Source organism: Saccoglossus kowalevskii, chromosome 3 (assembly GCF_978046115.1).
Source record: "Saccoglossus kowalevskii chromosome 3, keSacKowa6.1, whole genome shotgun sequence".
In the NCBI taxonomy this organism is placed as follows: Eukaryota; Metazoa; Hemichordata; class Enteropneusta; family Harrimaniidae; genus Saccoglossus; species Saccoglossus kowalevskii.
The window spans coordinates 24,787,377-24,802,009 of NC_140643.1; the positions used below are offsets into that span (position 1 = coordinate 24,787,377).

The 14,633-nt window shown below is 35.3% G+C and overlaps 3 protein-coding genes across 3 annotated transcripts; 2 read left to right on the top strand and 1 right to left on the bottom strand.

The window, feature by feature from the left end:
• Positions 1-339: 339 nt before the first annotated feature.
• Positions 340-4,675, top strand: LOC146747592 (deoxyhypusine hydroxylase-like). The gene is made up of 4 exons (XM_085497386.1): positions 340-613; positions 1,044-1,279; positions 2,585-2,822; positions 4,626-4,675. The coding sequence occupies exons 1-4, from the start codon at positions 340-342 to the stop codon at positions 4,673-4,675; spliced, it is 798 nt and encodes a 265-aa protein (XP_085353512.1).
• Positions 4,676-6,431: 1,756 nt separating this feature from the next.
• Positions 6,432-9,416, top strand: LOC146747593 (deoxyhypusine hydroxylase-like). Its single transcript, XM_085496531.1, has 4 exons — positions 6,432-6,703; positions 6,982-7,058; positions 7,829-8,066; positions 8,320-9,416. Exons 1-4 carry the CDS (start codon positions 6,457-6,459, stop codon positions 8,421-8,423), a joined length of 666 nt encoding a protein of 221 aa, XP_085352657.1. The 5' UTR covers positions 6,432-6,456; the 3' UTR covers positions 8,424-9,416.
• A 3,993-nt stretch (positions 9,417-13,409) lies between these two features.
• Positions 13,410-13,826, bottom strand: LOC146747594 (uncharacterized). The gene has a single exon (XM_085497387.1). It carries the CDS (start codon positions 13,824-13,826, stop codon positions 13,410-13,412), a length of 417 nt encoding a protein of 138 aa, XP_085353513.1.
• Between the last annotated feature and the right edge of the window lie 807 nt (positions 13,827-14,633).

Sequence of the window (14,633 nt, forward strand, 5' to 3'; positions counted from 1 at the left end):
TTTCCAGTGTGGGAGGCATGCACGTACTACATTCAGTGGTAAAATGGGAACTGAAAATTAAATGGAAGGGTGGATTTGTAATTCCAGAGTTGGCGGACCGTTTCTCAAGTGAGTAAGAAAATGGCACAACCTTTGGGGTGCCTCCATTTTCGTTAATGACTTTCAAATTCGATAGGAACAATTACAGCATCTAATAATGTCAATGAAATTATGTAAAATCGCTCGAGCTCGTTGGTTGCTTCTGACCAAACCGTACTTTGTATTTATACATCAATGATACACAATCGTCTCAATACAAACTACCCCCTGCAATATGTTATTCACAATACTGACTCCAACATGGCTGATAATATCACTGTCGAAAATATGCAACATATGCTTTGCAACGAGAAGCTTTCTATGGCAGAGCGTTTTCGGGGAATATTCGCCCTGCATAATTTAGGTGGCAAGGAAGCCATAGATAGTTTGCTAACATGTCTAGACAACCCATCAGCACTGCTAAAACACGAGGCAGTATTTTGTATTGGACAGATACAAGACCCATACGCCATACCATATCTGATTAATGTACTGGAAAACACAAGTCAAGAACCAATAGTTCGACATGAAGCAGGTAAGAATTTTCACTAATCGCTCGTGTTTTACTGTTGCACTATCTGTCTATGTTTTAAAATGCAATTAGTTTCACAGCGTCTACTGAACCACCTTTTGATATCACTCAACCCCTTCTCCGACCGCCTTACATGACTTCAAAGTAAAATATGATAAAGTATTTTCCAGGATATAATAACTATTTTTTTCAATAACACTGTTTGATTCAAAGTAAAGCTTAAATCAATGTTATATCAAGTTACAAATAAAATATGTTGTTGTTTTTTACTACAGCTGAAGCACTTGGTGCTATTGGTTCCAACTAAGTGCTTAATATACTCAAAAGCTTAAAGTGCAGATGAAATGCCCATAAATACATTTCTCATTTTCGATCTGTGTCCCTCCGAAATGCACATTTATTAACTTTACTTGAGATACTTCTTGTGTTATAGCCACACTCCCTGGTGCAGTTGACTGTTTCCGGTTTTCCGACTTCTCCCGCCACGAAACACCAACTATGAGAGAAAGCTATACTCATACGCCATACTTTTGCAGTATTGCAGTATGGTATTATAGTATGTGCTCAGTACATACATGTTTTAAAGAAACAGACTCAAGACCAGTACAGTGTCGCGGTGGGTTTCAGAAAAGAGCGATAAGTCGTAAAAACCACTTGGCTTGTGCCAGAGTAATTTCTGAAGCATTTATTTGTAAAGAATGATTGTAATTGAAACATGCAATTTTTGTTGATCGCTTTATTCATTTTATACAAGTTCAATAATATTCTGATTTATATATTTCAAAATACGGATACAGAAGTGCGACGATGACATGAGTGCGAATGTGGTAGAAACCACAGCAGTGTGTTCTTTTGTTTCAATTTTTATATTCAGCCAATTAGAAGCTTTCCGTTAATTTCTTACATGGCTAGTACTGCAAGCTCTGTGTCATTCTTCCAAGTTGTATGTGTTATATCCTGTAATATCTCCTTGTACGTCTTCGGAATGTCAGAGCGGGCTTTCTGTTAGCAAATAAATAAGTTATTACAAGTATGTCTACTGTGGTGATTGGTGCTGATTGTGTAACAATTTTAAGATCCGGAATTTTGTTGATGATTGTTTGACTTCTTGTGTGACTTAGATCCCGTAGAAAAAAATCGTTAGTACACCCGTGCCAGTAACTGATTTTAATTTAGTTGTCTACAAATTGGTGAACTGTTTATTATTATTACCGATAATAGGTGTTAAATGGTGATTTTAAACCTGTGCAATCACAAGACCTTCGTTTAAACTTGCTTCGTGTGCGTAACTTTCTCGTATCTTAGTGACCATCTATGCTAGACTTGACAGATGTAGCATCTGAATCAGCCCTATACCAACAATCTTGATAGTCTGTGTTCATTATAGTACAATCTTCTTTGTTATATAAGCACATGTAGGCCAATGTAGCCAAACAACCACAAAACGTTAGAAACCACCATTTTGAACAGCTTTGAACGTTTTGGCTGCTTCCCCTGGTGACGTCACTGAGTATTTTTTATGTAAATTACAAGCTAATGAAGACTATATCGACGAGCCTAGTTTTGAGATAAAATGACATTGGCGTAGACTGAGTTTATAGCCATTTTTCATAAATTAATTAATTTTGTCATGAAACACATAAACCACAATAACATTCTCCAATTATAATTGGCTTTAGACAAGGAAATAGCAAACATTTCATCTTTAAATGCGTGATATTCAGCCGCATTTTGTTTCACGGTCAACAAATATCAAAATGCTTACTAAATTAGTGACCAGAAAAAATAATTTGAACGAATCAACTGATTGAACATACAGACACAGATGGACAAAACGAAGAAATAACAGCTACGAATATTCTATTGCAGGAGAACATGTTAGGTCGACCATCCACGTTCTACTTTGTTATAACTGTCACACACCACTAAAAATATTCACTCATTTTTTATACGTTTTATTTTATTGAAACTTAGATTGCTGAGACCTGTGAATTGGCACTGGCAAGAATCAACTGGTTGAATAGTAATAAACATATTCAAGTCGAGAATTCATACAAAAGTGTTGATCCTGCTCCAGCATCAGTTGACGACAATGTTGAGTCATTGAAAGCCACATTGCTGAATGAGTCTTTACCATTGTTTGATCGATATAGAGCAATGTTTGCATTAAGGAATAAGGCAGGCCAAAAATCAGTCTTTGCACTTGCTGAGGGTACGCATTGTTTTGATAGATTTATATTTGTACGTTTTATTTGTAACGCAACGAACTTTTCTGGATTTTGTAGTGTTAAAAAAACATTTACATGTCAGTATATATTTGAGAGACTAGTTACTATGGCAATGCTGATGACGTACTCAGACACACATATCTCGTGCAAATAAAAATGATCTACTCTTATACAAAAAAAACTTGTATGTGATATACTGAATTAAGAATAAAACTGAGGTTTTATAAAGTCCGATTTGATTATAAGATTCACTTGATAAACCCAATGTGCTTTGAATTAGTAACTTTTGATGAAGCGCGCTCTAGGTTTTATCTTCTCTTCTCCTTCGCATAGTTTGGCTTATTGTACATCCAGTTCTCCTAATGGAAATGGTTTATTTTTTCTTGGCATGTCCCAATATTTGAATATCACTAGACGGTTCAAGTGTTCATATAGCTAGTACTATGATTCGTATATTTCTTATTGTGAGTTATCGCGATTATTATGTCGCGTTATGGCGATTATTATGTCGTTTTGTATCGATTATTATGTCGTGTTGTGTCCATTGGTAATGCCGATTATTAGTTTCCAGTATGCAGGAAAATTGTATTTCATGTTGTGAAATAGTCATTTCGACATTTAACAGTCTCATGGTCTTCGCTGAATCATGCGGCATATTTTCTGTATTCTAGGTGGGCTGTTTTGCTTCTATGTACGAAGATGAATGGTTAAAATATATTTTGGTGACATGGGTGTGTATTTTTATTCCTTTAGTGGGTAGTTTCCAAAACAATTCCCGAAGCTCACTTCACAAATTATGTTGTTGTCAATGTTCACGTTTGGGACACGCATATTGGGAGATCCCTCAGGAAGGAGAACATTTCTTCTCTTTACCTATCGTAATGATCTTTATTTTGTCACTTTCTGTCTTTAGTGCAGCAGCTGTTTGCCAAAAAACGTTCGGTATCACAAACAGTTGGTAAAAGAGCAAGATGACAATTAAAAAGAAGGGCAGATTTTTAATTCTGTAGTGAGAGCGAACTTTCTTGAGGGAGTAGAGGGAGGGCACAACCAAACAGCTTTGAGATGCTCTAATTTACGTTAATGACTTTTAAATGGAACTAAATGAGCAGTATATAATAATGGATGTAATTATTTAAAATCGCTCGTTGGTTGCTTCTGATCAAACAGTACAAGTATTGGATCCCAGGCGTTCTATTTATACATCAATGATACACCATCGTCTCAATACAAACCATCCCCCTGTAATGTGTTATTCATAATACTGACTCCACGATGGCTGAACATATCACTGTCGAAAAGATGCAACAGATGCTTTGCAAAAAGGAGCTGTCTATGACAGAGTTTTTGAGAAAATTTGATCTTGACCCTGTATGATCTAGGTGGCGAGGAAGCCATAGACATTTGCTCACATGCTTAGACGATCCATTGGACAGATACAAGACCTATACTCCATGCCATATCTGATGAAGATACTTGAAGTCAAGAACCAATAGTGCGACATGAAGCAGGTAAGACTTTTCTCTAATCGCTCATATTTTACTGTTACAGTATCTGTATAAGTTTTAAAGTGCAATTAGAGTCTCAACGTATACACGTTTGGATATCACTCAACTATTTCTCCGACCACTTAACATGATAATAAATAAAATAATAAAATATGATAAATTGCTTTTCCAGGATATAATAACTGTTTGTTCTCAATAACAAAGCTTGATTTAAGGTGAAATATAAATCTATTTTATATCAACTTCCTAATAAAATATATTTTTGTTTTTTTACCACAGCTCAAGCATTTGGTGCTATGGGCGCCAACGAAAAACAAAAATATACTTGAAAAGTATAAATTCGTAAACCGTATCGTTTGTTGCAGGTTTGGATACAAAATGGCCGTTATGATGTTACGTTAATCATCTATCCTAAAAGCTGTTATCTATAGATGACCCGACGATGAAAGTTTCGAGACTTGACAAGTAGTGTTTATTGCTGGTTATGGAAGTTTTGGAATAATAATAACAATAATATTTATGAAAGACAGAACAAAAACTGAAAAATTTTCAGTGTAACTCAAAAGCTTAAAGTGCCGATGAAATTCCCACAAATACATTTCTTGTCTTGTAGCCACGCCTCCTATCCTGGCTCAGTCGACTGTTTCCGGTTTTCGACAGCCCCACTCTACCGAAACTAAGCGCCACCAAACGCGAAATATGAGCGGAAACCAAACTCTTATGCCATACTTTTACAGTATTGTGTCATTGAATAATATATTTTTTGGTAAAAAGGTTTAGTAAAATTATTTTTCACAATTAATATATTTTCCAGTGGAACACATTGCCGATGTTGATTCAAGAAAAAATTGTCACGTCGTCAAAATCCGGAATATCATTTTGATGACTGTTTAGACTGTTTAAGATCCCGTACCAAAAATAGCCACGGAGCTGAATCCTGCCTCAATCGTCTTCTTCAAGTATGGCGGAGACAATATCGTTCGTAATTTCACGCAATTTCCGGCTTGACGAAGAGGTGGGGCTCTAATATCTATTTGACAGCGTAAAGAAATACTGCGATAGATTGATAGCTCAACGGATCAATAGCGTACGAAATTATGCTACAAAAACCGGAAAGATTGATTGAACAGATCCAGTGAAAATTGTAGAATTATTTTAAAGACACCAAAGATAAAAATCGTGGAAGTGGTCAAGGTAGGTGACGTGATTCTAGTTTAGATTCAGGTTCAGATTGACAACTGTTTACATGTCGCAACAGTTGAACAATTACAAAAGGGTAATTTTGCACGACAATAACTTAAGAGAATAGGCTGTAACACATTTTAGCTGCAGTGTTTATGTTTCCTGTTTATTCGAGATACTAGTATCTAAATCATAACACCAGTCTTTTGTACCTCAATCCTCAGACTCGTGACTGTTTCTTTTTTTCTCCCAGCTCAACAGTATCGTGCCATGTAAATAAACAATACAAGCATGATACCAATATCGTTCTCAGCCATGTTTTTTCATATTAATTTTTTGGGGACACTGTTCCGCTCAGCTCTGATCGATCTGAATCAAACTCTGGCATATCTTGGCACTCGTTAGGCTCCGACCGTGTGAATGTATTGGAGATAATCTCTTGTTAATCGGTGGTAAGAGTAGTACTTCGGCTCCGATAGAGTGCTGCCGTATGCACATAGCAAAAGTAGTCACTGCTAAATACAATAAAAAAAAAAACCTAATTATCAAATTCATTAAAAATATGTTTATAATCTTTACACTAAACAAGCAAATTGTTGATTCTAAACAATAGTCTAACAGCGTTTGAACCGAATGTGCGAACATGAAGTCGCTATCATAAGACCGTAGAGGGAGGGCACTACCCGAAGGGAGTAGATGAGGGGCTCAGCCAAACAGCTTTGGGAGCCCTTAATTTTCGTTAATGACTTTCAAAATTGATAGTAACAATTACATGAGCCGTATATAATACTGATCAACCCGTACAAAAATTGGAGCCTACGCATTCTATTTATACATCAATGATACACAATCGTCTCAATACAAACTACCCCTCTGTGTTATTCATCATACTTACTCCAACATGGCTGAAAATATCACTGTCGAAAAGATGCAACAGACGTTTTGCAACAAGGAGCTCTCTGTGACCGAGCGTTTTCGGGGAATGTTCACCCTGCAAGATCTAGGCAGCGAGAAAGCCATAGATAGTTTGCTCACATTCCTAGACGACCCATCAGCACTGCTAAAATACGAGGCAGTATTTTATATTGTACAGATGCAAGACCCATACGCCATACCATATCTGATTAATGTACTGGAAGACACAAGTCAAGAACCAATAGTGCGACATGAAGCAGGTAAGAATTTTCACTAATCGCTCGTGTTTTACTGTATCTGTAAGTTTTAAATGCAATTAGTTTCTCAAGGTCTATTCAACATCTGTCAATATCAATCAACTGCTTCTCCGACAGGTTTTCAGCAATACAGGACTTCAAAGTCAAATTATGTGCTCAATAACAATGATTAAGTAAAGTTATGTAAATTATTTTTCCATGATATATGAACTATATGTGTTTAACCTAAATTAATTTTTTATCAACTTACAAATAAATTATGTTCTTGTTTTTTATTATAGGTGAAGCACTTGGTGCTATCGGTTCGAATGCAGTGTTTAATATACTTGAAAAGTATAGATTCGATCCGGTGATCGAGGTGATAAGTAGAAGTTTTCTGTAATATGTATGGTTTGTGGCAGGCTTGAAAACAAAATGGCCGTCATGATATCACGTTAAGTCAGCTTAGATTGATATTTCTGCAGTAGTACCAGTATTTGTACAGAACTTGAATGTATAATCTATATATCTGTGAGGAAATACAATGAAAACAGAAACATCATGTCGAAAGTATACACTCGCAGAAATTAGTGAAATACGTTTTAGGGGTAAACAGAGAAAAAGGTTTCATAGTTAAAATTTCGTTATAGAGACTGAAATCATAACAATGTGGCAATATAGTGTGGTTTTTGAAAAAGAGGTATAATAACAGCTTTTGCTCTTGAAAAATCCCAGGTAATTTGATCATATTTCCCAAAAGCAGTTAAATATAGATGACCCGGTCATTATATTACATTTCCAGACTTGAAAAGTAGTAATTCATGGGTTTTGAAAGTTTTGGAATAATATTAAAAATAATAATGAAAAACAGAACAAAAACTAAAGAATTCGAATTGTAACTGAACAGCTTGAATGCGCGACAGTCAGACGCATATTAAAACACATACACAGTTTTTATTTAAATTAGTGAGCCGAATAATGGATTCGAGCAAAACTAATTGGACATACAGACTCAGTTGGACGAAACAACGAACGGCTATTAATATTCTGTTGCGGGAAGCACATTAGTTCGTTCACAATCTACTTTGTTAACAGTCACACACATTTACCACTAAAATCGTTTACTAATTTTATTTTATTTGATCTTAGATTGCTGAAACCTGTCAATTGGCCCTGGCAAGAATCAACTGGTTGAATAGTAATAAACATAGTCAAGTCGAGAATCAATACAAATGTGTTGATCCTGCTCCAGCATCAGATGACGATAATGTTCAGTCATTGAAAAGCGCATTGCTGGATGAGTCGTTACCATTGTTTGACCGATATAGAGCTATGTTTGCATTAAGGAATAAGATAAGCGAAGAATCAGTTCTGGCACTTGCCGAAGGTACGTATTGTTTCGATCGATGCATTATTTGTAATGCACCACTGTTAAGATTTGCCGTTTACGTTACAAGTAAATTTGAGAGCCTAGTTGCTGTGGCAATGCTGGCCACGAACATGGCTGAACGAAATAACAATGATGATGTACTCGTACACACATATATCCTGTGTAAATAATACTGGTCAGGTCTATATAATTTAACAGTACGTTTACTGAACGAAAGCACAAACATATTCATAACCCATTTATCTGCTAGGTATGAAAGCCAGTAGCGTAATGCTACGACACGAATTAGCGTTTATATTTGGGCAAATGAGAAACAAGCTAGGCTGGCGACGCACTTGGAAGGAACGCCGATGACACGATAGTTACAGTGTTGACTGACGCTTTGAAGAATTCTAACGAGAGTCTAATCGTTCGCCACGAATGTGCGACTGCTCTGGGAGCAATGGATAAAAAGAACTGCACGCACATCTTGGAAGAATATTTGCATGACGAAGAGGCTGTTGTCAGTGATAGCTGTCAGATTGCCTTGCATGTGTATGCTCACTCATTATTTAGCAAGTAATTGAAATGATGTTAATATATTACATATATTACTGAAAGCTACCACACCATCATCTATAGAGAAACTAAATCCACTCACCCTAAAATAGATAGTCAACTAGATTATTTTTGTTTCTGACTCTATAATGGATAAGATGGTTTTAAATTATTGATCTAGCATTCTTTTAGGTTCACCTAATAATTACATACAATGTAATGGTTTAAGGTGTTAATCGATTGTGAACAAGTAAACAGGGTATTATATTTCTAACATGTCTCTATTGAATAATATAGCTCTCTAGCTCTAAATCAGTGATGTTGAAAAGGCAGGCTACTATGTAACATTTTGAACTGAATTATTTGTGATTATATTATTGTTGAAAATCAGAGTATAAAAACAATCAACATATGAAATAAATAAAGTTGTGAATTTGGGGAAATCGAGTAGTAATGATTTTGTGATTTTGCTTGTTGAGCAAATTATTTAGTATAATATCAAACGCTATTATTATTCTCAAATCCATATTTAAAAAAAATATAAACTTTTTAAAAAGCACACTTTATGTGTCTTCTTTTCTTCTTCAAACATATTGGATTATTCTTCATCTAGTTTAGCAATTGCTCCCATAGAAATGGTTTCAGTTTTTATTGGCCTGCATCAGTCTTTGAATATCACTGGATGATTGTTGTTCATACGGAACTCAATATGATTGTTATATTTCTTTATTCATTTGTTCGAAGTAGATACCTTTGTATCATCTTGATTCATTAAATAATTGAGCTGGTGTTTTTTATTAGTCTATTTTAATTACATTTAATTTGTTTTTCCCAAGAGTTTAATTATTATTATTATTATTATCATTTGCATCTCATCTCATATAGTTCTTTTGTAATTTTAATCTTACTATTTATTTTAGTATATATTTGAGATTGCTTTTATTGGAAAAAGAACGAGAATGAAAATTAAACTTGAATATACGATATAAGCCTTTTCCTTAAACAAAATAAAAAAAACAATTAATGAACAATGTAATGGCGTTCTTGCAATCTCAAATCACCATAATTGCTTGTGTCTGTTAAACTAATGTTTCTTTCTCTCTCGTCATCACGCTGCTGGCAAATATTGTGGTCACATGAGAAATCGCTAGTACACACCACACCCACAATTATTGTCTGTTCGTCAATGTTTATGCACGGTGTATGCAAGTAATAATTCATGTTGGAAACGGACAAGTAGGCAAACATACAATGACATACAGTGACAGTTTGAATATATATGCATGTATGACAAACCGATATTATCTATTATTATATCTAAGGTAATGAATGATACGACGACCTGGCCTGCGTATTTATCATTCATATTATTGTCCCCATACTATATTATAGCTATAGACCGCCGCGGGCCATCATAATATTATAATAGCTTAACTACCCAGACCATCATATTATAATAGATAGACTAAACACCCAGACCATCGTATTTCCGTTGCTGTATCTCAGTGTGCGTAGGCCAATACTCGTATACATCGTGCGTAAACATTGGCGAACAGAAACTTGGGCCGCGGTGTGTACTAGCTATTCCCTATGGAACAAGCATTGTGGAATGCTATTTATTGCAAGAATACAAAATGTACAAACAACCGTTGTGTTCACCGGCAAACTCGCCAGGTAAAAGGAGCATGCGCATTATGTGGGATTTAATTAAAACTTTATAATACATTGGACAATTGCGAATTTGATACACGTAACTTTGGTTTGCAGATCGGATTCAAAATGGCTGTCTGGTAGCCCCTTAGTTTAAAAGAATGCCATTTTCCAAATTTTACACATGCTTCATATATTATGTCACACATATGGACGTGCATTTATTTCACGGCTCAATTACAGAAAATGTATATGCAAACCACGTGATTTCCATATATAGCCATTTTGAATTGAAAACAGGTCAAAATACTTACAAGTGAAGTTCAAAATCGCTGGTTTTTCAGTCACAGGATATAACATATAATCTGCGACCTGCATTGATGAAACTGTGTTCTTAAATAGGTTACTCATTGATATTATTCTGTGTTATACTTTCGTTGAAAACTGATATGGTCTATCAAGCAGCCATACGAAACAGTTTACGTTACGAGAGTAACCTTTAATTTTAAGTCAAACTGATTTTGAAGATTAATTATACATATTTTTTACATATTTACTCACTTTCATGCGGGAAATGTCATGCTACAGCCGAAATACAGTAATAAATGCTTTTCTTCAATAACATTTTTTGTATTAAAGGTAATGTACAAATTTGCAGAAATGAACTAGTTGATTATCAAATATCTCGAGAATCACTCATGAGATTTCAAAGAGACATGGTAAATAGATATTCGTAGGTAATCCATAAACGTAATTTGTTTAGGGTTTCACCATGCATGTTATTTACTTTATTTGCAATATCTCAATAACTAGATGTTAACGGAACTTGTTACATATGTGGGATACTTCACATACGTGATTAGTTTATGGTGGGAATCAGTGTTTCTTAAATTGTGTTTGAAGCCAGTGACATATCAAGTAATATGTGTAGTGCAATAAATAAAACAGTTACGGTACTCGCATGACATCTGTATCAGTACCTTCATGTCAATAGCCAAACATCGCCAGGCAGTTCCGTGGTTTAGGTTGTAATTCAGTCTTCATCATCTTAGAATCATAAAGTTACTGTTATTGTTAAAATTAGTGTATGCAGGATACTCTGTCCGACGATGAAAGATGAGGAGCATTTTCCAATACGATTTGTCTGAGATGAAGACCAGGTTCTTAACTTGTTTCCTGTATAGACATTAGACATTGTGCATAAATTAGCTAAATTTCAAGTGCCCCACGGGTATCCTACGAACCACTCATATATTTCCAATGAAACTTGGTACATAGCTGGGCTATTATCATGTGCAAACCTTTCGTTGAAATTCATGCCTTGTAACCTGATTTGCATTTACGGAACTTGATTTAAATACTTGGTGCTCTCTGATTGTTTTTTACATCTCAAGGCGCGTAACTATATTAGCCACCAGATTTTTTTATCTAACTTATTCAATAAAAATATTTTTCATTTCCCTTTCGTATTCCTCCAATATCTTCAACATACAGTGGTACTGTCGTACTTTTGAATGTTTGTACCATCAACTTCGTTATGTCTCAGGGTGTCTGTAAATTGTTATAGTAAAGTGAACATGTATACAAAGTTACATTTCTTATGAGATGTTTTGTAATAAATAATACTAAATATTATAATTATTATTATTACTATTATTATATGTTACTATTTCTACTTCCACAACACAGATATGACCTCAGTTGTCGGGAGTATAATTGGCTTGACGCAAATTAAATGCTGGGTCACTTGTAAAGCAAAATAAATATTCGTAAAATAATTTAATATTTGGATATTATCTGTCCTGTGTACATTGCCTGTGGCCCTCATAGCACAGCAAATTTCATCATTTTGTGACTTTTTATACGAAACTTTTCTTTTTATGATAAAAAAACACATTTTGCAGCAATTGTTAAAGATACAAATGTCGAAAAAATAGATATGAACATTGCATGAGGCATGTATGATCAGTTTTCTGACAATCCTAGTTCGCGTTGCAAATAGTGTGGTTCTTGGTTTGAAGGGAGCCTGCAAGACTAGCATTCAGTATTAAAATTGTTAATATTAAACCTCAGGAATAGAATTTCATTGGTGAAAAGTGCACATAATCGACGCTACAAAACTATGATTGCACCAATATGAGTTGGAAGACGATTTGGCAGAATACAACAATTGGGGCCCTCAATGTTGGACTCACGATACTACAGGCGAAGAGATTTGAACACTGGGGATAATGTTGGAAATGACAGATTTCCCGCTACACATAGTTGAATTCTGAAGTATTAACTACATGGCGATAAGAAAATGCTGATTGGTTTGTCTTGTGCATAAGCACTAATTCAGCATTATACCGGAACGTTTTGAGTACCGGTTTATTATATAAATGTAAATTAAGCTATTTAATATTATTTACATCGTCAGTCTATTGACTACAAACGAAATTGTAATACCGCCCTCGCATGTAAATTGTGCACACATCTATGCAATTGCTGACAGAGGGCGCTACTTACTCTGGTGCCACAATTCATACACGATATTTTCACACCAACAATACAATAATAACGTATCTCCGTTTGAACACGCCCTTCCTTGTATTTTTTTATAAAATAAGGATGTTTTGATTGTAATAAAAGAAGCAGGGAGTAAAATGGTATTCAATAATCTGGGAAAGAAGTTGTTTCTGACTTTGCAGAACACATTAGACGGAACACGCAGACACAGACAGTTTATGAAATTGGACTTATCCCTGAAACAATAAACTAAATCAAGTATTATTTTATCGATTGCATAATTAAACATACAGACTTCTAGTAAATATGATTTGAACTAAGACAAGGCAATCCGCACAAAATATATTTAAAAACAATATTTTACTACCTGGAAATTTGACTAAATCTTGAATAAGTTGGTGAATATATAAGGTGTAACGTTTATATGTCTCGATAATTGGACACGTATCTCATAAAGTATCACAGCTATGTCACTAGATTGGTGTTTAGGTAAACACAAACTGAATTTACATTCATGTGAAGGAAATATCGAAATATCATTGGTAAGCAAAACAAAATATTCGAACTGAAATGCAGTAGTAGTATTCCAAGCAATCTCGAAGTGTTTTGAAATCATATAAAAACACACTGTTGGCAACATGCAAATCAGCCAGGGCTGAACTCATTCCGGCTACTGTACATCGCAACAACGTTCTTCCTTATATCAGTGTCGTATGGTTTATTGTTATTTTTCTTCTTCATCACGTGAATCATACTCATCAACAAAATTATCTGAGTCTGTCGAGTGTTTTCATCTTTTGTCTTGTTATCAAACGCCAATACTCTGTTACCGCACTTATAAAGCAAATTTCTTAAAAATTCAGGAGTGTCTTGCAGAAAATTTGTCAAAGAAACACCGTCGTCCGATAACTGATTTTTCCTTGTAAATAGAACGATCAAATATCGATGAATGTCCGGTCCAAAAATTAGTTCCAGATTCCTCAGACATTTTTGATGTTCTGGCGTGAGCCTATCATTGATGTTGAACGTCAGAATAATGGCATCCAGTCCACCACCTTCCATGTTGGCGATTTTGGTACACTTGCTGATTTCTAGAGCCACAGACTTCGGACCACCCTTCCCTCTATTAGTGCTGCCATCGCGTAGAAGTATAGGCGGGGTGTCGATGACGATCAAGTTATTTTCACCGATGTGTGTTCCCCAATCTGTTTCTTGCGTGATAGACACCAATGAACGCCGACTACGGAACCTTTCCACGCCGAGTAGGTTGTTGCCAGTTCGAACTTTTACCGTTTCCTATCATACCGACCAACACCATAGATACGGTGTCTTTCCTCAATGGACTTCTGCTATCGATACTCATGGCTATTATGTAAACCCAGTGGAATTGTTCTAACAGTATACAAAGTCTTAATCAGGCAATGTGTTTACTTGCGACTAGCGTTGGTGAGTTTAAAGGATAATACGTCGTGAATGCAACAAAATTATTACGATACTGTCAGTTATACCTCGTGACCACGACTATACGCAAGCGCCCTGACCTATGCCATATCAAACGACAAAAAGCAAACTATTAACCTTTAAACGTAACATGCAAGTCGTATCCAATAACTCTAATTTATTGGCAGAGGTGCATACAGGACACTGGCATTTAATAGTAAGTTCAAAGACGTTGATAGCGCTATATAGTGTTGGTGTGTATATGATTACATAAAACATTTACTATGATTATACTCGACTGCTGGCGAAACCGAAAATAAGGCATCTGCTCTTTACTCAACTAAAATTCTAGTTTATTCATGACGCACATCTACGGAGAACTAATTTACATATGAACGCTATTGTTTCAAACGACAGTACCAGACAATC

Bases quoted from the DNA above. Each gene is read 5' to 3' on its own strand.
- LOC146747592 (XM_085497386.1), top strand. From the start codon at position 340: ATGGCTGATAATATCACTGTCGAAAATATGCAACATATGCTTTGCAAC. The intron at 614-1,043 runs GTAAGAATTTTC...CTTGTGTTATAG, and splicing joins AATAGTTCGACATGAAGCAG to CCACACTCCCTGGTGCAGTT. The intron at 1,280-2,584 runs GTAATTTCTGAA...ATTGAAACTTAG, and splicing joins ACCACTTGGCTTGTGCCAGA to ATTGCTGAGACCTGTGAATT.
- LOC146747593 (XM_085496531.1), top strand. From the start codon at position 6,457: ATGCAACAGACGTTTTGCAACAAGGAGCTCTCTGTGACCGAGCGTTTT. The intron at 6,704-6,981 runs GTAAGAATTTTC...TTTTTATTATAG, and splicing joins AATAGTGCGACATGAAGCAG to GTGAAGCACTTGGTGCTATC. The intron at 7,059-7,828 runs GTGATAAGTAGA...ATTTGATCTTAG, and splicing joins GATTCGATCCGGTGATCGAG to ATTGCTGAAACCTGTCAATT.
- LOC146747594 (XM_085497387.1), bottom strand. From the start codon at position 13,826: ATGGAAGGTGGTGGACTGGATGCCATTATTCTGACGTTCAACATCAAT.